A 24,279-nucleotide genomic window follows, 5' to 3' on the forward strand; every position below is an offset into this window, starting at 1 on the left:
TGGTATATGATATACATGATTACAAATATAAAATAAGCTACTATAAAATATAGATTGGTTAACTAAAACATATAGTAGTTTCTACTATAAGGTCTTTAAAGATTAAATGTTCATAACTAAATCATATAGTTGTAACCACTATAAATATTAGGTTCATCAACTAAAACGTTTAGTAGTTCTTACTAAAAACCTATTGCAACTTTTTAGTTGTCACTACTATATTATAGTTATCATAGCTATAATAAGATAACTATAATAAATAATAATATAGTATTATATACTAACATTATAGCTGTCCTATAAATATAACTATAAAATATAGTTGGATTAATTATAATAATAGTAACATCAACTACATATTTTTTTCCGTGTATTTTATTTTTAGAATAAATTTACCCAACATCCAAGCAGTTCTTTTACCGGAAAAGACCGAGAAGAAAGTTTAGATATGAATCTAGAACCCCCCTATAATTAAATTAAAACGGCCCTTTTTAGGGCCAACAAATCTGAATGATGGATATTTTCTCTTATTTTTTGTCACACAATAAGTTTTATAATATGATGAGTTTCATTAGGATTACCTATTTAATTCGTATAATGATTTTGTTTCAATTAATTCGTTCAATTTGTGAAGGCCTGAGACACAAATCACAATAGAGATATTTTGATTTTTGAATAGATCAATTGTAATATTTTCGAAAACGGAACAAATTAATAGTTAATAACGCCGCGAACGTATAACAGGTTATCACCGAAAAATTTAGATTTTATAATTTTTTTAAACATTTATTTAAATATTTTTAAATTCGGTTTTCATTTCGTTAATTTTTAGTACCCTATTTATGCATATCTATGTATATTTATAAAAGATGTAAAAGTATTTTGTTAAAAATGAAAATGTTTAAATAAATTTATAACGCGTCGAATGTTTTTTTATTATTCAGTAGGTAATAATAAGTCATGACCAACAGTTTACTGTAATAAAAAAAATCTGAATTTCTTACCAATTAAACAGGATTATTTAAATATTTGGTTTCTAGCGATTGTCATGATAACTAATTCGATGAGTTCCAACACTAGATATTACTCGATTTTTCGTTAAAAACAATTCGATTATTTTGATCCAATGATCTCTTAATAATGGCAATATCTTAATTCCCTATTAATACTTCAATTTAAAATTTCGAGTGATATCTCGATTATGATGAAAATTCCCATATGTCCAGTTGTGTAACATTATGTAATTAATACATTTTTAGAATCTTTCTCATTAGATTGGCTCAGTAGAACTTTTGATACATCTGTTCGAACAACTGCTACATGTTTTATAATATGATAACAAAGATTTTTTTGTACCCGCGTGGGTAGGGTTGTTGATTATTTTATTTTATTTTTTTTTTTATCAAATAGTGTTATTATTGTCACACATCAGTGATGTGTAAAAACAACACGTTATAAGTTATGTCCAACGTAATACTTTATGATTATGTTTGTCAACAGATGTCGATTGAATCGATTATTTTCATTCTATGCCATTAATTTGTTTTAGATTACTAGAATGCAATTTTAACTTACTATTATTTAAATCTAACTAAAGGTGTAGTGTGGAACTCGGTGATATTAGAATCTACACAAGCCTACGGTCTTAAATGTGATATTGTGGCCCTGAAAAGGGCCTTTTTAAGGTTTTGAAACTTCTCACTAGTATCTGATTAGTATTTATATTTAACCTCCGAAACCATACAAGGTACGTCCTTGACGTTTCAGCGCGTAGACGACGTCCATGGCGGTGACGGTCTTCCTTTTGGCGTGTTCGGTGTAGGTGACTGCATCACGGATCACGTTCTCCAGGAATACTTTTAAAACTCCACGGGTTTCTTCGTAGATCAAACCAGAGATACGTTTCACACCTCCACGACGAGCTAACCGACGGATGGCGGGCTTGGTGATTCCCTGGATGTTATCACGGAGCACTTTGCGATGACGTTTCGCGCCTCCTTTTCCCAAACCTTTTCCACCTTTGCCACGGCCTGTCATGTTGCTTACTGGAACTAACAATCGAACTGTTGACTGTTGGACTGTGCACAAATCGTTGACTGATATTACCCCCTAAAGACACTACCCTATTTAAGCGTTCCCATCTCGACAAAACCACCAATCAAAACGGTTACCGAGTTTCTCCCCACTACCAGTGTAACCCTTAATCGTCTACCAATGAGGTCAACGTATACAGTTTCGATTTTTGTATATATACCGGTCGACAGTGTAAAAAATCCCATCAGTCGTTTGTTATTTATATTTAGTTCATCTTTCAGAGCCACTACTTAGAATCCAATCCCGCGATGGCACGTACTAAGCAAACAGCCCGTAAATCGACCGGTGGAAAGGCGCCAAGGAAGCAGTTGGCTACCAAAGCCGCACGTAAGAGCGCACCCGCCACCGGCGGAGTGAAGAAACCCCATCGTTATCGTCCAGGAACAGTCGCTCTCCGTGAAATCCGTCGTTACCAAAAGAGCACGGAACTATTGATCCGCAAATTGCCGTTCCAACGTCTTGTCCGTGAAATCGCCCAAGACTTCAAAACCGACTTGCGTTTCCAGAGCTCCGCCGTCATGGCTTTGCAGGAAGCCAGCGAAGCCTATTTAGTCGGTCTTTTCGAAGATACCAATTTATGTGCCATCCACGCCAAGCGTGTCACGATTATGCCTAAAGACATTCAATTGGCTCGTCGTATTCGCGGAGAACGTGCATAATTTAGTGTATTAGTTATTTGCCTAAAACGGCCCTTTTCAGGGCCACCACATTTTTATGAAAGTTATGCATTCTGTTTAATCCTCTTCCCCACAATAAAATATTATATCGTTCATTTGTCCCGAGTTAAAAACAGTGTATCTGTTGTATTCTCTATAATTTTAGTTATTGAAATTAATCTTTTTTTTTGAGGTATTGGGTGGAAAAAAATCGTCACAAAAAATTAAACGGCAGATATGGTGTATACGGATGCGTGTGTCAAAATGCGAAATTTTGAAATTTTTTACTACGTCAACCTAGTTTAATTTGAAATATTTCTAACTGTTTACGACAATTTTCAACTGGATATTTGACATAAATTATCAATTGTGTTAAATAACTCTAATTAGAATATTGCAGTTTACATGTATGTTAAATAAACATTGGCCTAATGTGTAATTAATTTAATTCCATTAAGTTATGAAATCTACCAAAATTTATGTATACTTATCCATGTTGATTTAATAATAAAAAGCGGGCAAGTGAGTACCGCTCTGTTGTACATTAGGTGCCGTATGGATCATTATTATATATTATAGGAGTGTTAAATTTGAATGCAATGATATAACGAAGATGATTTGTCAGCCTAGGATATAATTTCCAGTGGTTGGTGAAAAAGGTGGTTTATGTTTTAATGGCCTGAATACACCAAAATTTAAGTTCTTTTATAATTATTGTAAGCTAAACTAATGAAAAACCTTGTATTAAATTTTCAACTCTTAGCTACTTATACAAAAATTTTTATGAAATATACCTACAAAATAATTTCCAAGTATTCATAGTTTTGACGAATTTTTGTCAATATTTGAACTTCAAATGCTAATAAAAAAAAATTGTGCCTATGTATTCTTATAATTTTTTAATCACTATAATAATAACTTATGAGGAGGAACTTTGCATTAAATTTTCAAGTATTTTGATAGGGCCAAAAAGATTTTATCGACACATAAAAAACAATTTTCAGTTGTCTATAAATAGCTCAAAAAAAGTCAAAATATTTTGAAAATTAAATCACGTTAAGAAAACGCGAATTTTAATAACTGGTAAAATTTTCAAGTACCTACGACTTATACTTTTTGAATAATAACAAATATTTAAAATCGTTTGAGGATAAATCGTTATCGTTACGCTATTTCGTTAAAATTTAAAATTCAAACGCACTTAAAATTTTTCCTATAATGATGCTTCGAGTTTTCTCTATAGATACTTGAAGGTAAACTTATGGAAAACTTAGTGTTGTATTTTTAATCTTTAGTTATAAACACAAAAAATTTTATGATTTTTCAACTTCAAATAATTTGCAAATATTCATGCTTTTGACGAATTTTTGTAAATATTTGAACTTCAAATGCTAATAAAAATAAATTGTGCCTATGTATTCTTATAATTTTTTAATCACTTTAAGAATAACTTATGAGGAACTTTGTATTAAATTTTCAAGTATTTTGATAGGGCCAAAAAAATTTTATCGACACTTCAAAAATATTTTTTCAGAAAAATTGAAAATTTCAGTTGTCTATAAATAGCTCAAAAAAATTCAAAATATTTTGAAATTTAAATCACGTAAAGAAAACGTGAATCTTAATAACTGGTAAAATTTTCAAGTATCTACGACTTATACTTTTTGAATAATAACAAATATCAAAAATCGTTTGAGGCTAAACTGTTATTTAACGCGGTTTTGTAAAAATTTAAATTTTAAACACTCATAAAAATTTTTTGTCTGAATCCGGTAGAGTTTTTTTTACAGATATTTGAAGAAAAATTTATGGAGAACCTTGTACCAAATTTTCAAAACTTAGTTCTAAAAGAAAAAATTTTTATGATTTTTCAACTTCAAAATTACTTGCAAATTTTCGCGTTTTCGACAGATTTCGTAAAAGTTTGAACTAAAAACGCTTATAAAAAAAAATTGTGACTAACGATTTTTAATTTTTTTTAGCTAAATTAAAAACAACTCATAAGGAACCTTGTATTAAATTTTCAAAACTTTTTGGTCATCCAAAAAATTTTTATCGACACTTTAAAAAAAATTGAAAATTTCAGTGGTCTATAAATAACTCAAAAAAAGTCAAAATTTTTTGAAAATTAAACTATATACGGATACTACTGACATTAACATTTGGTGAAAATTTCAAGTATTTTCAGTGATTAGTTTTTGAATTACAACCATAAAAAAAAATCGATTTGGTCGAAAACTGGCTTTGCGTAAAAATTGCCGTTTTTCCGTAATTTTTTTTTTGTTTTTCTCGATTTTTTTGAAAACTGTTGGAAAATGTTAACTTTTTACCTCTATAATGCACCAAGGATATTCACTTTTACATCGGAAACCACCCCCATTGTTTGAAATTGGAGCATTATTTCGACTAGTTATGCTGTACACAGACACAAAAAAAAACAAAAAAAAAAAAAACACACATCATTGTAAAATCAATACATTCATCACTTCGTTCAGAATCTTAAATGTTAATTACATTCTCTTTAAATTTTTAATAGTATCCAAGTAGGTACCTACCTACCTGAAAACATTGAAGATACATGAGTTTCTAAAGCACATGTTTATGACGTATAAAATATATCTAGCTACTAACCAAAGACTCCGTGGTACCAATTTTCTATAGAAATGATTTATCTTAGGATCCGGTTTTTGAGTTTTAGATGTTTTATGAACATACCTATATAGTATTTAAATTTCTTTGATGGTGAAACGGTGATAAGCAGTAAATAATACTTGTTATGGAATGGTGATAACATTGAACAGCTGTTCCGGTTTGAAGTTTAAACATTTCGGCGCGTATTCGATGTTGGGTGTTTTATACGTACGTTCGCCGTGTCGCAAGTTACGGTCATCTATACAGATGATTATTTATAAACACACTGCATACCTATTATTTATCAGTAATTATTATTATCGTAGTCGTATCGTAGACGGCAGACGACATAACATTGCAGGTATTATGATGTAGGTACTAACGACAATTATTAATATTATAGTCTCTTCCCTCTCTGTCATGGTCAGTAGGTAATCTTAAATCGTGATAGGTAGGTACACTAGGTACTCAGTATAATAATCATAGATAAAGAAGTAATAATAATAATAATAACAATAATAATACAAGACCTCCGTCTTTACTCTTTACAGACTGCAGCAGTGTGTCCGAGGCTTTGGTTCATCGGTCAGAAAGAATCGACACCGACATTGTTGTTTTTGTGTTATAAAAAAACTACTCAATTATTATACTATTAATAGAAGTAATTGGAGTATTGATGATATTGAACGAGTGTAAAAAAAAAACCGTGATTCGTGTTAAATTTGTCTTGGTTTTGGCCTGCTATCATTATCTACCTCCTTGGCGACAATATGATGATAGCAGGACGTTAACATTCCGCCGAGTCACCGCCGCCCCACTCCTCGATTCACCGACACCGATACAAACCCCCCACCAATGATATTAGTGTACAGCAGTTCACAGGCGTACGGCCGTACGGGTCCGACCAACTCACTGACGGCCATCATCATTCACCGTAGACAGTGGCTTGGTCTGGTCGGCGTAATAACAGTACACAAATAAGTTATAACGCAATATATTTTTTTTTTTTTTGTTTCCCATTCCCATCTCGCGCAGTTTTCGTTTTAGAGTTCCAGATTGCGAACTTCGTCTTTGCGCGCGTGCGTACGTACGTGTGTTCTGGTTGTGTCAGTTGTGTATTTATATTATAACTATTGCATTCTACTATTCTCGTCTATGGCCGTGTGCGACTGACCTACGTTTAAGTGTGTGCAGAATATGCGCTGTACGTCGCAGGACGCGTGGTGGTTGTAGCTCGACGACTATTTGGGGCGAATATAGACGCTACTGTGAGTATACCGACGTACCTACCACATCGATTTAGAGTCGCGAAAATCGGCACTAACAAAATTAAAACCTGAACCGTCTGTTAACACGCGTGGACGTGGTTATCGGTCTTTGTTCGGTCGCCATTTCCCCGGTGTCGTGACGGGAGTAGAAGCCCAGCTAAGCCGATGACTACTTATATTTTGGTTTCGAGTCCCCTATATTCCCGTAGATCGCTATCGTGTTAGCAGTAATCGATTAGTCATCGACAAGCCATAACTTATATACAGGTACCTACATTAGTTTGATACTTTGCGATAATCCCTATGAGTCTGGATATTAGACACTGTCTGTACTTTCAGTCTTGTCCTCAATGCTTAATATTATAGTTAGGTAAGTCGTTCAATTTTTCTCCATTTGAGTCGTTCCATGTTACCTTTACAACGATTTTAGTTTTCTATGCTTCAAACGAGATACCCAATATGTCATAATTATTTTGATATCTTAACATTCACCAACACTTGACATTAAAAATATTGCATAATATTATGTTTAATGCTTACAAAATGAACAGGAATCAAATTATTGGTTAAAATTTTTTATCATCAGATATTACCTATACCTATTATTTATATACTTATAACTACATTTACTAGTTTGTTAGTAAACGGAATTTATTACAGAGATAATAAAATTAGGTAATGGGTGATTTTGTTTTATTATAACAGCAAGTCAAAAGAACAAATTTGCCCAAAAATTTCATAACTACTAATTATATTTAATATAAAAAGTAAAAAATAATGGTATAATGCTTATTGAAAGCAAATTTTTAAACAATAACTTTCATAAATGTATTAAAACTTTTTTATTAGATACTTGTCAATTATCTTATTTTAGTAATACCAAATTTAATTTTAAAAATAGGACTTTCGAGGGACCAATTAAAAAATGATGTTCTCTTCAGTGTTTTGTGAAGTTTATTTTAGTTTTGTTTTTAATTTTACGTGTCTTAACATTAATACAAATATAAATAAAAAAATAATATTTTTTCCATAAAAACCCAAACACTAGTATTTTACGTTTATCACCTAATTAGATACCTATTTTTATTTAGTAGGTTTGTATACCTAAAAAAGTGCTTATTGCATTAAGTAATTGTTTTTGTATTGGAACAGTATAAGGTATCTAGATATCACGTTATAATATTTTATTTCTGATACATTCAGACGTTTTTTAAAGAAATAAAAAATTATAATTTAAATAACCAATCCTGCTTAATAGGTATTATATTAAAAATAATATATATATACATGTATATATATTTTTTAAATTGTTTATTTTGATGATTCACATCTATTTTGTTTTTTACGAAATACAGTTGGTACATTTACAGTAAAATTGTTATCATCTGAATGTTTGGTATTGATTTTTTTTTATTAAGGTCAAGGTATGATATTATCATGAAAACATAAGTGACCGATTACTGAAATTATTATTTTAACATTGATCACAAGTTTCGTTTTTGAGACCTATATTATTTTTAATTTTGTAAATAGGCATTTAATTTATTCAATAATTTATACAGTTATAAATAGTCCTATTGAGTAGGTGTCACATAATTTTTTTAATACCTAAATCAATTTATTCCATTATGCTTAATATTACCTATATAAAATACACTTTTGTCTAATTTTGTAATATGAATGCATCTTATATTATTTATGGTATACATTAATAATGTAGAATAAAATTGTAATGAGTTTTATTTTTATTTGTTTTACTAAAATGTTAAGGTTAACTACCTGCCAACTTAGATACATCAACAAAAAAATTATACGTCAAAAATTTATTATAAAAATAAATGTATATTTTTATTATTGATAGTACTTTTTATGTTTTAAAAATTCTAATAGGTAAACAATATCAATATCAATATGTAACTAGATATTCAACATATTTCTTATTAAAATTAAATTTTTATTATATTTAATAATATTGATTTGCAAGCAATCATAAATTATGTTTTTAAAAGTTTGAACTAACAAACAATTCCTTTTATGTACCTATTATAGTTATTTAATCAACATTTTTTAACTTAATTTAATTTAAATTTTAAAAGAACAAAAAAAAAACTTAATAGTGTTTTTTGAATACAATAAATTACTCAAAAGAAATATTTAGTTATTTTTGATTACTTGCCATGACCTTGATATAAAAGTATATACTCAGATCTCTGCCAAATATTTGTACCTATATTACACTATACTTTGTTTTTATTTTTATATAAATTGTGTTGCTTACTTTTGTTTATTTATCCATTCATTTTTAAAAATTTTAGAGTTAATTGTACTATATTTCATAAGAGATGGCTGACGTTGATCCAGAAACTCTTCTGGAGTGGCTTAACATGGGCCAGGGCGATGAAAGAGATATGCAACTTATAGCACTAGAACAGTTATGCATGTTACTATTGATGTCTGATAATGTTGATAGATGTTTTGAAGTGTAAGACTTAATTTATAATTATTTTAACTAAATATAAAATGAGATATAAGATTACAAATTATTAATTAGTAAAATTTTATTTTTTAGATGTCCACCTCGCTCCTTTTTACCAGCACTTTGTCGGATATTTCTCGATGAAAGTGCTCCTGATAGTGTACTTGAAGTGACTGCTAGAGCAATAACTTATTATCTAGATGTATCTGCTGAATGTACTAGACGTATTGTAGCAATTGATGGTGCATTAAAAGCAATTTGCAATCGACTAGTAATTACAGATATATTTTCAAGAACTAATAAAGATTTAGCTGAACAATGTTGTAAAGTATGTAATTTTTTTATTTGAGTGATTTCAAATAAGTAATTCATTTTTATTATTTTTGATAATCTAGGTATTGGAATTAATATGTACTCGTGAAGCAGGTGCTGTTTTTGAGGCTGGTGGCCTTAGTTCTGTATTATTGTTCATTAGTGATGTTGGATCTTGTGTACACAAAGATACTCTACATTCTGCTATGACTGTAGTTTCTAGATTATGTACTAAAATGGAACCTAATGAAGCATCATTACCAACTTGTGTTGAGTCTTTATCTACAATGCTTAAACATGATGACTCTCATGTTTCTGATGGCGCTTTGAGATGCTTTGCTTCATTATCTGATAGATTTACACGTCGTGGAATTGATCCAGCTCCTCTAGCGCAACATGGACTTTTAAATGAATTGATACTTCGATTATCTTCAGCAGCTGGACCTACAGTAACAAATATAGGAACACCTGGTGCATAATTTTTAAAATAATTTTATTATTATTATTTGTTCTGATTTATAAAGTAAAAACTTAACAATAAATTATTTATATTTTCCATTTTCAGGTCTAAACGCAAATACTTCAACTACTGAAGTTAAATCTTCTCAATCTATATCTACAGTTATAAGCTTGTTAACTACTCTTTGCCGTGGATCTAAATCTGTATCTCATGTATGTTTTATTTACTAAAAAGTTGAATCTATACATTTTTAATATTCAATTGCAAATTTTATAAATAATAAACTGTACTTTTCGTTTAGGATTTATTTAGATCTAACTTAGCTGATGCAATTGAAAAAGCTCTAAAAGGTGACGAAAGGTAATTATTTATATTTTTTTTTTTTATTCCTAATAATCATATTATGCATTAGTAATTTGTGTGTTATAAATAATTTATGCTAATTTATATTTTAGATGTTGTTTGGATACTATGCGTTTAGTTGATTTATTACTAGTGTTACTTCTTGAAGGGCGTGATGCAGTATCATGGAGTACAGTAGCATGTACAAGCAATAATCCTTTATTACCAAAACTTCGACGTTTAGATTCTAGTGCTGAAAAATCTCAACGCCATTTAATTGATTGTATCAGAAGTAAAGATACAGAAGCATTAATGGAGGCTGTAAATTCTGGTGGTATGTAAAATAAAATCTAAGGTTGATTTTACAAATTTTAAATTTTGTCAATTTTCTTAGCAATCGATGTAAACTTTGTGGATGAAGTTGGTCAAACATTACTAAACTGGGCTTCTGCATTTGGTACTCAAGAAATGGTAGAATATTTGTGTTCTAAAGGAGCTGATGTCAATAAAGGTCTTAGGTCATCATCATTGCATTATGCTGCTTGTTTTGGAAGACCCTCTATAGCTAAAATTCTTCTAAAAAATGGTGCTAATCCAGAACTTAGAGATGAAGAGGGAAAAACTCCATTAGATAAAGCACGAGAAAGAATGGACGAAGGACATCGTGAAGTCGCTGCTATATTGGAATCTCCTGGTTAGATGTCTAATTATTAGTTGTTTTAGTATTTCAGTAAACACTAAAAAGTAAAAACTATTTTTGTAGAATGGTTGATGTCTTCCAAAAATGAAATTGTTCAGTCAAATGAATCTAAAGAACCAAAAGGAGATCCAGAGATGGCTGCAATTTATCTTAAACGTTTAATGCCTGTCTTTTGTCATACTTTTCAATCAACTATGCTTCCATCAATCAGGTAATATTTTAAATAAATTAAAAAAAAAGTTTTGTTATTAATATATTAAATTTGAAAATCAATTTTTAGAAGAACATCTCTTTCTTTAATTAAAAAAATGGTTCATTATATTAAACCAGATTGGTTAGAGGATATATGTAGACCTGATTCTCCAAATAATCTTGCCCCTTTGTTGGTTGAAGTACTTGCTACCGTTCTTGATAATGAGGTAATATTTATATTAATTTTATATATGTAATATTTATTATTTTTATTTAAAATATATATATTTAATATATAGTATATATTGATATGTTTATACATTCTTTCTAATTATTGTTAAAAATTCTAAACGATTTTTATTTAGGAAATAAAAATACTTTTATTTTGCCAAATTAACTTTATTCCAGGATAAGACTTGGCTGTTTTACTGTGATATGAGTGGTGAGGTCCAGAAATATTTGCCTCGAAAACTCTACAAGATGTTAATTGTTAAAAAAAATTATAAATCTTTGATGGTAAAATAACCTAATTGTTTTGCACGTCTCATAGAAAATTTTAGGACTATGCATAAATAATACTTTTAATTGAATGATTTATTTTTCATTATAATATTATACTTAATAAATCTTTAAAATCAATTATTTTCATAGAAAATTTTTAATTTGTATTTTATGAGTTACATTTATAAGAAAGTCCATCTGACTTGAAAAAAAATGTAAGTACCTTCCTCTCTCAACCTATTGGTACCACAGTAAATGAAAAAGTATCTTTCAAATTCTTCAGTTGTAATTAAAAATGAAATATTTATTTTAGTAGTGTGTCAAACATCAAAGTATATTAATGATAATAACTTACTAATTTTACTTGACATTCTCAATTTCTAAAGTAGAAAAATTAAAGTATCAAAACAATTTATAACGTTTCTGATTTATTTAAATTATATACCTATTCAAATTGTGTGAATCAATACAATTATAATACATATAATTAAACACAGTATAATATAAATACAGTTTCTTTTGTTTTATCTTACTTTAAATGATAATCAATGAAATAAATTGTTAATTTAATTATTAGTTATGATTTTTAATTAATAAAGAAGCATTTATATACCTAATATTTTATAGTATTAATATATAATCTATTAAGGAAATTCGATATCATTTGTTTCTATCTGAATACCCTAGTATATGATGAAGTTTCTGAAAATATTATTAAAATTGTCTTTTTTATGTTATTATATGAAAAATTTTAGTGTTATATTATTCCAAGTGTTGAATGGTTTAAGAAAATTAACTATATAACAAATTAAAATTAAAATATGTTTTTAAAAGTGATATGAGATTACTGGGATAGTTTATACAATTGGTAAGTCTATTTTGGTAAAAAAACCTACTCAGAATCGAATCTCCTTAATGGTCATAGTTGCAAATGTCTTTAACCATATATTAATCCATGCATTTTTATCTTAAATAAATTGTTTTTATTTTTAAATATTATGTGTTTAATTTATTTTGATATAACTATTTTGATTGTGTATTTTAAACTTGATATTGTTTAATTTAGGAAGATGATGATGGACATGTCATTGCTTTACAAACCATTTATGACCTTTTGAACAAATGTCAAAATATATTTCTTGACCATTTCGCACGTCTGGGAGTTATTTGTAAGGTACAACAGCTTATTGGACCTGATAGTAATCCAGAAAAAGATAATGACCAGCAAATTGATTCAAAAAATGTATGTATAAAAAGTTATTTAATTGCTTTATTTTAATAATTGAAATTAGTGTATTGTATAAACAAATTTCTCTGTTATTATATATACTGTATAATTCATTTATATTTATTGATTACTTAGTTTCTAATTGAGGATGCTAAAGAAATACTACCAGGTCATGCATATCATTGGAAAGATTGGTTTTTCTGTCGGGGACGAGATTGTCTTTATGCTTGGAATGACTATGTTGTCTTGGAGTTATCAAATGGTAGTAATGGTTGGTTCAGATTTATGATCAATGATAAATTGTCTACAATGTATTCCAGTGGAAGCCCCGAAGGACAACCAGATACAAGTAAATTCACCAATAATTTTCTTAAGCTCTTTCCAATATGTGTATATTTTAAATTTATATTGAATTTGGTATAGATAAAACTAGAGTTTCTGATCAACCATCTACAGATGGTAAATATACAATTTAATTAATAACTATTATTATTAATTTAATTTAATGAACGTTTTATTCATAATATTATAATTTTTTCATTGGCTTGATTTCCTAGTTATAGTTTTAATGTAATAAAATATGTTTTTGTTTAAACCTCAGGTTTTAAACTATATATTATTATCATCAAACATAATATTCACATACTATCTTTACTTCCATTCAATTTTTATTTTTCTGTGATATTGTTTAATATCACATTGTATATAATTGACCATTTTAAATTTCAAATTATTTCATATGCTTCAAAGGATTTTAAGTCATATTTTTTATAAGAATTTAGAGATTTTATTAAAAATATGTGTTGGTTGGTGATAGTTTGTACTAATTGTATAACTTGAAATCACAACTATAATAAATTATCTCAGCGATTTTTTACATTTGCTTTGTGTTATTTAATAATGAATTGTGGTGTCATTTATATAACTTAATCAATTCTGTATTTTAGTAGTTATTTAATATCAAGAATGTTCTGATTTTAAATTGTAATAATAGATATTAACTTGTATAAAGAATACTGTTTTGATTAAATTGAATATATTTTATAAACATCTATGCTATATGTATGACTACAGTAATAATAAATTCTTATTATTTTTAGAAAACAAAACTGAATTTATTGAAAAATATTTAAAAGCCAAAGTGTTTGTTAAGCTTAATACTGTGAGCCAACCAATTTTAAGTACTCCAGGTTTAAATAGAATAGCAGTTGGTAACTGGATTCTTATTTCAAAAAAAGATTGTGAACTAAGCATACAAAACTCTGATGGCTTACAGGTATATATATATATTTGATTTATTTATTTAAAGTATTATTTTAGCACAATATTTGATTAATTTTATAGCAAATTACAACATTAATTTATGGAACCAATGGATTTTCTTTTCAATCTAATCGTGGTAATCAACACATGTTTACTGCTCTGATACCACTTAAAAGTGATTTTACCTCAGGTTGGGAAACAGTTAAAAAGGCAAATATAGTAACAGCAACATCTGAAAGTATTGGACAAAAAGTTAGTTAATATTACTTACAACTTCTTTATTTATATTTATTAAAATAATTTTTAAAAATGTTCTTTAGATTCGTAAACAAGCACAAGAAATATTTGATACTTTCTTTAAAGCTGCTCAAGCTCAGCCAAGGGGTGTTGTTGCAAGGTTAAGCAAAATTGTTAGAGCCATTGAATTAGCTATTCAAAATCAAGTATGTATCCTTAAAATATATTACAATCTACAGTAAATAGTTGCAACTATATAAATAATAATTTTGTGTGCTTAGCATTATCTCTAAATACATATATTTTTGATATAATGCAGTAAAATAATTTATTTTTTTCTATCTCTGTATTGGTGTTTATAATATGTTTCTTAATTTTTCAGTCTTCTGTTATCAAAGATAGCTCCAATAAAGATTTTTGGGCATCAGCTCTTTGCAAGGCAGTATTAGACTTGAAAAAATTGTTGATGGAAGATGAAGGCAGTGTTTCGGCATATGAAATATATAGCAGTGGTTTAGTTGAAGTTTTATTGAAACTTTTAACAATCAGTAGTCTTGAACAAGGCGATGATGCTGTAGAATTACAGAAACTTAGGATTGACATTTTTGTTAAATGTTTCAAAGTAAATATTTATATATTAATAATAATTTATTTGATTTAATTTATTTTTAATTTTTAACTAGGAAAAGAAAAATGAAAAAGGAATGGAGACTTGTGCTTCTGTTTTAGTGCAAAAGCTGATATCTGTTTTAGAATCCATTGAAAGATTACCTGTATATTTGTATGAATCACCTGGTGCTTTTCACGGGTTACAAGTGAGTTAATAATGTTTTATATATAAAAAATATATATTTATATATATATATTGATATTAAAACATGGTTTTTCTAGATATTATCAAGACGTATAAGATTTCGTTTGGAAAAAGCTGTAAAAGAAACCACTCTTGTTGATCGTACAGGTAGAGGCTTAAGAATGGAACCTCTAACAACTGTGCAGCAACTTGAAAAACATCTATTAAAAATGGTTGCAAAACAGTGGTATGATCATGAACGTATCACATATAATTACGTTAAGAAACTCAAAGATAAAAATAATTTACCGATGAAATTCAAGCATTATTATGATTTTGATAAAAATGGTGTCTTATATTGGATTGGAACAAATGGAAAAACTTCGGTAGATTGGGTTAACCCAGGTCAATATGGGTTAATGTTAGTTCAATCTTCAGATGGTCGTAATTTACCATATGGTCAAGTAGAAGATATTCTAAGCAGGGATTCTGTTGCAATTAACTGTCATACTAATGATGATAGCAAGGCATGGTTTTCTATTGACTTAGGATTATTTATAATTCCAACTGATTATACACTTAGGCATGCTAGAGGTTATGGCCGTTCTGCTCTACGAAATTGGTTATTCCAAGTAAGACAATTATTATATATTTGTATTAATGTTTTTTATTATGATATAATATCTTTATTTTAAACAGATGTCTAAAGATGGCACTAATTGGACTACATTATATACACACATTGATGATACAGCATTAAATGAACCAGGAAATACTGCTACTTGGTCCATAGAAATAAATGATAAGGAAGAAACACAGGGTTGGCGGCATATTAGAATACAACAGAATGGTAAAAATGCATCAGGGCAAACACATTATCTTTCATTATCTGGTTTTGAGATTTATGGAAATGTTACTGGTGTATGTGAAGACTTGGGTAAGTGTTAATAATAATTCATAATATTTTTAATCATAAATAAAAACAATTTTGTATACTATAGGTAAAGCTGCTAAAGAAGCAGAAGCTAGTCTAAAACGTCAAAGACGTATGTTCAAGGCTCAAATGTATAAGCAAATGGTGACTGGTGCTCGGGTTATGCGTGGTATTGATTGGAAATGGAGAGATCAAGATGGAAATCCACCTTGTGTAGGGACAGTTACTGGAGACTTGCACAATGGTAAAAAGTGTTTATAGTTAATTTATTATGTTAATGTGAATTTTAAGTCTTAAATTTAAGACTTTAATATTGGGGTCAGGTTGGATAGACGTTGTGTGGGATCATGGAGTTACAAACTCGTACCGAATGGGTGCTGAAGGAAAGTATGATCTACGGCTAGTCAGTGAATCCCAACCTACATCTGCCTGTATGTGATGAATAAGATAGTTGTGTATTATCTCAAAAACTTTACCAATTATGTGTTTTAATTTGTGGCATGCAGAACCTTTTGTTTAAATATATAGTTAAAATGTATCCTTTAGCATTTAGATTACCCTTAAGCATTTATACTCAATTTAAAAAATAATTATAGCTTGCACCATAGTATAATCAGTGCTTGAATTAGCAAAAATAAAACAAATATTAGATCAAAATATCTGTTGAACATTTGTAATTTACAATAAGTGTGCTAAAATAATTTAATATGCTTCAATATTATAAAAATAGATTGAGTGATATACCTTTCCAAATCAAGCACTGTTAAGGCTAAATTTTTCAACATGATATTGAGAATATTATATGTATATTTTTTTTTAATAGAAAACCGTTTTGTTTATCGCATGTTAATTATTCGCAATCATAAAAAAAATTAAAAATAAATGATAATTAATTGGGTATATTAATATATATATTTTTTTATGATAGCTTCAAAAATGTTCAAAAACATTCCAAATGCAACTTTATCTAGCATTATGACAAGAATGTCTAGTTCTACTCCTATTTTACCTGAAGCATCTAATGATAATAACACCATTGTTTCTGTAACCAACACAGATCAAATGTCTTCTGCAGAGAATTTGGCAGTAAAGGTATTTATTGAAACCAATTATTATTTATAAATTAAATAATTCATTGTTTTATAAAATGTATTATATTTTAAATTTAAAATTATATATTATATATTTAAATATATATTATAGCAAGCTGCACAACAATTTACTGATAGCATAATGTCAGTCATGAGAATGGAACCCTCTGCAGTTACTCCACCAACTACAAATACATTAGATAACTCACTCCGGATAGTAGTTCATCCAACTCCTTCCGTTGATCTCGCTACAATTGTTGAATCTACATCAAATGGTAAACAAAATGATATATAAATCACTAAATGTTATGTTATTTTAATCTTTATAACATTATTTTTTTTTTTTAGATGAAACTCAACAAAACATTGAAAATAATAAAAAAAATAGTAACTGTTTTGAAGAAGAATTTTTACCAGCTTTAGGAAGAGTCAAACCAACTTATAGGCGTAGTTCTGTTACTAGTTTAGTTCACACATTACAATCCATTCAAATTGATACACCTCCAAACAATAAAGTGAGTTATTTATTTATGTTTAATATTCTGTATGTTTAATTTTAAAATAAATTGTATCATGTTTAATTTTCATCTATATTTTAGGTAAATTCAAAAGAAAAGCCAATACTAATTATGCATCATAATACATCAGACGCTTCCAACACTCAGACACAAGATCTATCTACTGATACATTAATAAACAATGCAAATAATTCAGCATTTAATACAGAAATTTGTAGTCCAAACAATTTAGGTATTTTTTTTTTTTATAAACGTTTAAAACTATTATTCAGATGAACGGTTTTAAAATTTTAACTTGCTAATTGTTTGTCAGATTTAGAAAAAGAAAATAAAAAGGAAGAGAACCGAAATAATTCTTCAAATCACATGAGTGTTAGTGTTCCAAATTTAGCATCTAATGCACCACCCAGATCACAAGGAGATATTCCATTACAAAAGCCTTTAGCTGAAACCTATGCTCCATATCAAAAGTATAGGAATTTTGATCGAAACAATAGTCATAATAATCAAACTCAAGTCCCTAATCATATGCCTCAACGAGTACCGACTTCAGTATCCAGTCTTGTTCGTTTGGCTCTATCTACTAATTTTCCAAGTAAATAATTTTAACAATATTTATTATATTGAAATTATAATTCTGAACCTGATTTATTAACCCGCCATGAGTCGCACCATTGTATGTAACACATGTGGTCGCACAAGGTCTTTTTGACCGTTCACTTAGATCTTATATTTTTTTTAACATTTTACGTACAAATGCATTTATTAATAATTTACAAAAATTATATTTTATTATTTATTATATTTTACAATAAAAATTGGTATTAATGAACTATTATACTTAAGATTAAAATGAAAATAAATGGCCGCGCGTTTTTGAGGTCTATTTCTCCACCAAGTCGACTGTCGGCGAAATAAACCAAAATATTGCTAGGTTCGAAGATATAAGAGGTAAGTGACTAGATATATTGTTTTTGTTGGTTTTTCCATTTAAAATTGTATGCCGACGAAAATAATGCGTAACAAAACTGATACCGAGTTTAGTCGCACACGGCCTTTTTGACAGATTACGGACTTTACAAATAGCTATAAATTCGATGAACAATAATAGACTGTTCTAAATAGTTTTAAAAAATAGGTCAACGTGTACATTGAAGGTAACCAAATGCATGAAATAAAGTAAATTACTCACAATGAGTTATAAGTAAAATAATAAACTCACGGTCTAAAAGACCGTGATGCGACTCATGGCGGGTTAAATAATAGTTATATAGTTCTTATTATTTAGGAAATTAAAAAAACAAATCATTTGTTTAAACTACCACAAAACTAAATATTTAATCAATATATTGGGCTATTAAAAATTTGAAAACAAATTTTAAAGTGTAACTTACCTCTTAAATTTTTAAGTGTATTATTAAAATAAATATTTTAAATAATTGTATTTATTTTAATATGTATCCAACCAATATTATTTAATTTAAGGTGCATGATAAAAAATAAATATTACACTATTAAAAATTTTAACAGTAGGTGTATCATTATTCATGATTTAATTATTATAATTGTAATTTGTTCACATTAAAACAAGGTTATTTTCTAATATTAAACTATTATAATTAGGATAATTAATGTTTTAGGTGGTTTACTTCAAACAGCACAAAGTTATCCTAGCTTATCGGCTAATAATACTTCTAATAATTCATGTTCTATAACTACCATTGCAAATAGAACATTTTGTGTTGGTGAAGCTCTAACTATGAGTTTAGCATCTACATCAAGTGATAGTGAACAAGTCAGTTTAGAAGTCAGTGTCTGTATTTTCATCATAGTTTATTTAATTTACTAACAATTCATGTTTTATAGGATTTTTTGGACAGTGTTCGTGCTCCAGCCTTATTTGCAGAACTTGAGGATGATGAAGAAATTGTTGAAGATGATGATATTCCAGATGATGATGAAAATGAAGATGAACAAGAATATGAAGAGGTAATGGTCTCCAGAAATCTACTTAGTATGGTAAGGTGTAAATGAGCTGATTAATTATCATGTTATTGATTTCTTATCTAAATATCAGACAAAATACTTTGTAATTTATTAATTAAATGTTATTAATATAATTTTTTTTTGTTTTTTTTTTCAGGAAGATGAAGCATTTGCAGCCCAACAGCATGCTGCTATTGAAAGTATTGTGGGTGCTGATAGATGTGGTAATCCATATAAAAGACGTTCGTGGGATGATGATTATGTGCTTAGAAGAGAATTCACAGCATTGATACCAGCCTTCGATCCCCGGCCAGGGCGTACTAATGTTAATCAAACATCTGATTTAGAAGTTATTGCTCCACCCGATGATGAAAATGATGAAATTCCTGATGTTTTTACTGAAAATTCAAGTGCTGTTAACAACCAAACATCATTACCAAGAATTAAGTTGACTTTAAAAGGACCTAATTTGCCAGGAGTAAGATGTAAAACTTCATTTTAAAATTGTCAAGTATTTATTTATAATTAAATTTACAGATTAAAGATGTAGAAGTTGAGCTCAAAGATTCTAATTGGACAATTTTTCATGCTGTACAAAAGTTGGCTCAATTGGCAGACCTTGGTAGTCGGCAAGAAAAATCTCGACGAATTTGGGAACCTACTTATACGTGAGCAAAAAATGATTATAATTATACATTTATTAAAAAGTTTGGTCATTTCCAAAGTTAAGATCTTATGTGGTTCACTCTTATCTGTTAGCCCTTCCGACTTCCACTAGGTCAATTTTGCAGTAGAGTATAAAATGTTTACGTGTGTGCTACCAAAGCTTTATTTTAATTTTATAAAAGATATATACAAGCTTAAAAACTTAGTTAACTTAATCCTTTAACTTAAAAAAATATTCTACTAAATTTCTACTATTCAATTATCTACAGTGTAACAAGTTTATTAACATTATTGATTATAGATTGTGATAAATTAATTATTTGTATTAAACTATTGTAATTAACATGGCATATAAATATTTATATGCAAGTGAACATTTTGATGTAGCTATATAAAATATTAGTGTAATATTTTACACATTTTAATGAAATACATATTTATAGAATCATATACGAAGAATTAACCAACGATGATCAAAGACTCAGTGCAGGTCCTGATAATCAATGGGATTCTGATTTACCTATATTTTCTACAAGAACACAATTAAGTAATACAGGTTGTACTGTTGATCATGTACTTCAACTGTTAAGGCAGCTTCATAATCTTTCCATTAATCCAATGATCTCTTTACTTAAACCATACACTGATGACTTCTTTGAAGGTAACTGATTTTATATAATAGTTAAATATATTTAATATATTATGTTTAGGGAAGGGTAAAGTGAGTGAGACAGCCTCACCTGTATAATAAAAAGGAAGGAAAGAAAAAATTTAATATTTGTTCACATTCTAATATAATTATGGATTTTTTATAATTATTTTTATTTGTAGTTTTTCAATTTTTCAATCATTAATAATTTTAACTAATGATATTTTGCTGAAGTTTACTGATAAAAAATAAAAATGTAACGGGGGGAATGAGCTAAAAAAAGCAAATGTTGCCTAATGAGTTCATTAGTTTGTCAATACATTATTAAACTAAATGACAAAATTTCACCAAAGAGATAATTGTTTGTGTTCCGATTCAAGTAATTATTTTAGATTAAACTTTTCCATTACCATTCATTACTTTATACTATGGGTTTCAAAGTGATAAAGTTTAAAAAATAACATTTTCTCCAAACAATTTAGAAATATCTTCCTTATTTCAAATTTTATGAGAGCCGTCATTGATTATATTATTAATTTAAATTGTATATTGATTTTCAGCTCTTATTAAAGATGATGGAGAGTTGACAAACAGTGAAATATTTAATAGCAAAAAAATGACTAATAAACTTGTTCAACAAATTCAAGATCCTTTGGTATTAAGTTCGGGTGCACTTCCATCTTGGTGTGAACATTTAAACCTTTCTTATTCATTTTTGTTCCCATTTGAAACAAGACATTTGTATTTTAATTGCACTGCATTTGGGCCATCTAGGTAAATACATATATATTTTATTATTATTTATTTCTATTTAATATTACAATAAAAAAATCATTTTAGATCTATTGTATGGTTACAATCTCAGCGAGAAAATGTTGAACGACATCGCACTGGTTCAAGTCTTCCACTTAGACGTGAAGAAGAGTACAGAGTTGGTCGTTTAAAACATGATCGAGTTCGTATACCACGTGGTGAAAATATACTTGCATGGGGTAGGCAACTTATGCGCGCTCATATTGATCGACAAACCGTATTGGAAGTTGAGTTCATGGGTGAAGAAGGTACTGGATTAGGTCCCACATTGGAATTTTATTCATTAATTGCTGCTGAGTTTCAACGAAAAGATCTCTGTAAGTATAGTATAATTGATAATTAGTATTATTGATAATTTTCTATTATTTAGTTAAAATTTAATTTTAAAAATTTAAACCTGTCATATTATACTGTTATTATACTATTATAGGCATGTGGATGTGTAATGATGAGATGCCCGAAGAGACCCGTCAATGTATTTGGCTTGAAGAAGGAGCCAAACCACCTGGCTATTATGTTAGACGAACTGGTGGACTTTACCCAGCCCCATTACCTCAAGATTCACCATGTTGTGATAGAGCCGTAAAACATTTTTGGTTCCTTGGCATGTTCCTAGCAAAAGTTCTTCAAGATAATCGTTTAATTGATCTTCCATTATCATTGCCATTCCTAAAACTTTTAACTAAAGCAAAAAATAATGAGTAAGTTGACTAATTAATGATGTATTGTTTTGAAAATATATTAATATATGTAATTATTTTTTAGATCCGGTAGAGTGCTGAATGAATCAGACTTGTTTGACATTGATGAAGAGCAAGCAATGTTTATACAAGATTTAAAGATGTTAATTTTGGCTAAAGAAAAAATTCTATTAGATCAATCATTGAGCGATGAGGAAAAAAAGAAACAAATTAAAAACTTACAATTTCAGTGTGGTCAAACTGGCAAAGTGCATCTAGAAAACCTGAGTTTGAGCATGATTTATTTACCATCATCTTACTGTTTCCCATTTACCTACATTAATTTAGTTGAAGATGGTCTTAGCCAGGATGTTAACATGGATAATGTAGAGCAATATGTTAGTTTATTGACTGATTTTATATTGGAGAAAGGTATTAAGAGACAAATGGATGCACTAAAGGCAGGTTTTTGCCGTGTATTCTCAAACGAAAAGTTAAATGCATTTACTCCACTTGAGGTTAGACAAATGTTATGTGGCCAACAAGAACCAGAATGGACTCGAGAAGATCTGTTGAACTACACTGAACCCAAATTAGGATATAATAAAGAAAGGTATAGAAAAATAAAAAGTATTAATACATTTGTAATTTGTATTTATTAGTTTGAATTAATTAAAACTTTTTGTTACATACATAGGCTTTTTACTTATTATAATCTATATTTTATTAAAGTACTTCATGTAAGTTAGAAAATATTAATATATAAACTTATAACATAGGAGGTAATCAATTTCTTAAGTATGATGTTTATATAATATAAATATTTATATTATATAGTTTAAAGTTATTAAAATACTAAACAATTCATTTTCATTATCATTAACAATGCTAAAATATTATTTCAGTCCTGGATTCTTACGTTTAGTAAACGTTTTGGAGCAAATGAATTCTGAAGAACGTAAATCATTCTTACAATTTACTACTGGTTGTTCGTCATTACCACCAGGAGGTTTAGCCAATCTATATCCAAGGCTTACTGTGGTCCGTAAAGTTGATGCTGGTGCAGGTAGTTTCCCATCAGTAAACACTTGTGTCCATTACTTGAAATTACCAGAATATCCTGATGAACTTACATTGAGGGAACGCCTGTTGGCGGCAACACTTGAAAAAGGTTTCCATCTCAACTAATATCACTGTTATTGATAACAATGTAATTGTTCTTAACTAAACAATTGTATAAGTTTCTCGCATAATAGTATCTTTAAAATTATACTTTTTGTTGTGCACCATTTTTTTTTTTATATATATTTATAATTTTAAATTTCTGTGGCTACAAACCAATAGTGTTTAAATGTCCTAAAAGTTCCCTTTCATATGTACCAGTGTGATAATATATTTTTTTTTATTGTTTCTATAATAATAATGATTTAACTAATACATTGATATTGTGATGTTAAATATTAATAAATATTTTTTTTTTAGTTCTAAGTATAAGTGTTTTGTCATAATTATAGATCTAAGATTTTAAAAGATTAAATATTAAACTGACAACTTTGTCTTGTTTGTCTTGTGAAAATTAGCAGAATTATTAAACATTTATCAAAATATAAATCATAATATTATGTAATTTAATTTGTAGAATTCAATATGTGTTATTTATTTTTAATTATCCTATTTGAAAGCATAATTCACAACCTCAGATGAAAACTGTAAAATGTTGTTGATGCTCTTAGTTAATGTGTGAATGTTAATATCAACTGATAATATTTTAAAACAAGCATTGTGTAAA

General features: G+C 28.4%; 3 protein-coding genes across 4 annotated transcripts; 2 read left to right on the forward strand and 1 right to left on the reverse strand.

Annotated features, from left to right (window-relative positions):
- Positions 1-1,690: 1,690 nt before the first annotated feature.
- On the reverse strand, positions 1,691-2,088 carry LOC114124810 (histone H4). The gene has a single exon (XM_027988183.2). It carries the CDS (start codon positions 2,035-2,037, stop codon positions 1,726-1,728), a length of 312 nt encoding a protein of 103 aa, XP_027843984.1. The 5' UTR covers positions 2,038-2,088; the 3' UTR covers positions 1,691-1,725.
- Positions 2,089-2,270: 182 nt separating this feature from the next.
- Positions 2,271-2,832, forward strand: LOC114124813 (histone H3). The gene has a single exon (XM_027988186.2). The coding sequence runs from the start codon at positions 2,343-2,345 to the stop codon at positions 2,751-2,753; it is 411 nt and encodes a 136-aa protein (XP_027843987.1). The 5' UTR covers positions 2,271-2,342; the 3' UTR covers positions 2,754-2,832.
- Positions 2,833-6,268: 3,436 nt separating this feature from the next.
- On the forward strand, positions 6,269-24,122 carry LOC114124811 (E3 ubiquitin-protein ligase HECTD1). 2 transcript variants are annotated; one of them, XM_050196940.1, is made up of 38 exons: positions 6,269-6,649; positions 8,965-9,131; positions 9,219-9,453; positions 9,521-9,908; positions 10,003-10,109; positions 10,199-10,257; positions 10,353-10,573; positions 10,634-10,933; positions 11,003-11,150; positions 11,220-11,358; positions 11,540-11,647; positions 12,699-12,875; positions 12,996-13,209; positions 13,284-13,319; positions 13,961-14,136; positions 14,205-14,375; positions 14,444-14,566; positions 14,743-14,982; positions 15,044-15,175; positions 15,252-15,785; positions 15,853-16,090; positions 16,155-16,331; positions 16,411-16,518; positions 17,016-17,179; positions 17,291-17,453; positions 17,527-17,693; positions 17,778-17,928; positions 18,010-18,291; positions 19,337-19,503; positions 19,563-19,715; positions 19,840-20,160; positions 20,220-20,350; positions 20,792-21,009; positions 21,558-21,771; positions 21,838-22,127; positions 22,241-22,511; positions 22,576-23,103; positions 23,396-24,122. In XM_050196940.1, the coding sequence occupies exons 2-38, from the start codon at positions 8,992-8,994 to the stop codon at positions 23,676-23,678; spliced, it is 7,674 nt and encodes a 2,557-aa protein (XP_050052897.1). In that variant the 5' UTR covers positions 6,269-6,649; positions 8,965-8,991; the 3' UTR covers positions 23,679-24,122. The 2 variants fall into 2 exon arrangements, with proteins under 2 accessions (XP_050052897.1, XP_027843985.1); XM_027988184.2 differs by lacking the exon at positions 11,540-11,647.
- The last annotated feature ends 157 nt before the right edge of the window (positions 24,123-24,279 follow it).

Source organism: Aphis gossypii, chromosome 1, assembly GCF_020184175.1.
Source record: "Aphis gossypii isolate Hap1 chromosome 1, ASM2018417v2, whole genome shotgun sequence".
In the NCBI taxonomy this organism is placed as follows: domain Eukaryota; kingdom Metazoa; phylum Arthropoda; class Insecta; order Hemiptera; family Aphididae; genus Aphis; species Aphis gossypii.

Coding starts and splice junctions, on each gene's coding strand:
- LOC114124811 (XM_050196940.1), top strand. CDS start 8,992: ATGGCTGACGTTGATCCAGAAACTCTTCTGGAGTGGCTTAACATGGGC. Junction 15,786..15,852: donor TACGAAATTGGTTATTCCAA/GTAAGACAATTA, acceptor TATTTTAAACAG/ATGTCTAAAGATGGCACTAA. Junction 17,454..17,526: donor TGTTGAATCTACATCAAATG/GTAAACAAAATG, acceptor TTTTTTTTTTAG/ATGAAACTCAACAAAACATT.
- LOC114124810 (XM_027988183.2), bottom strand. CDS start 2,037: ATGACAGGCCGTGGCAAAGGTGGAAAAGGTTTGGGAAAAGGAGGCGCG.
- LOC114124813 (XM_027988186.2), top strand. CDS start 2,343: ATGGCACGTACTAAGCAAACAGCCCGTAAATCGACCGGTGGAAAGGCG.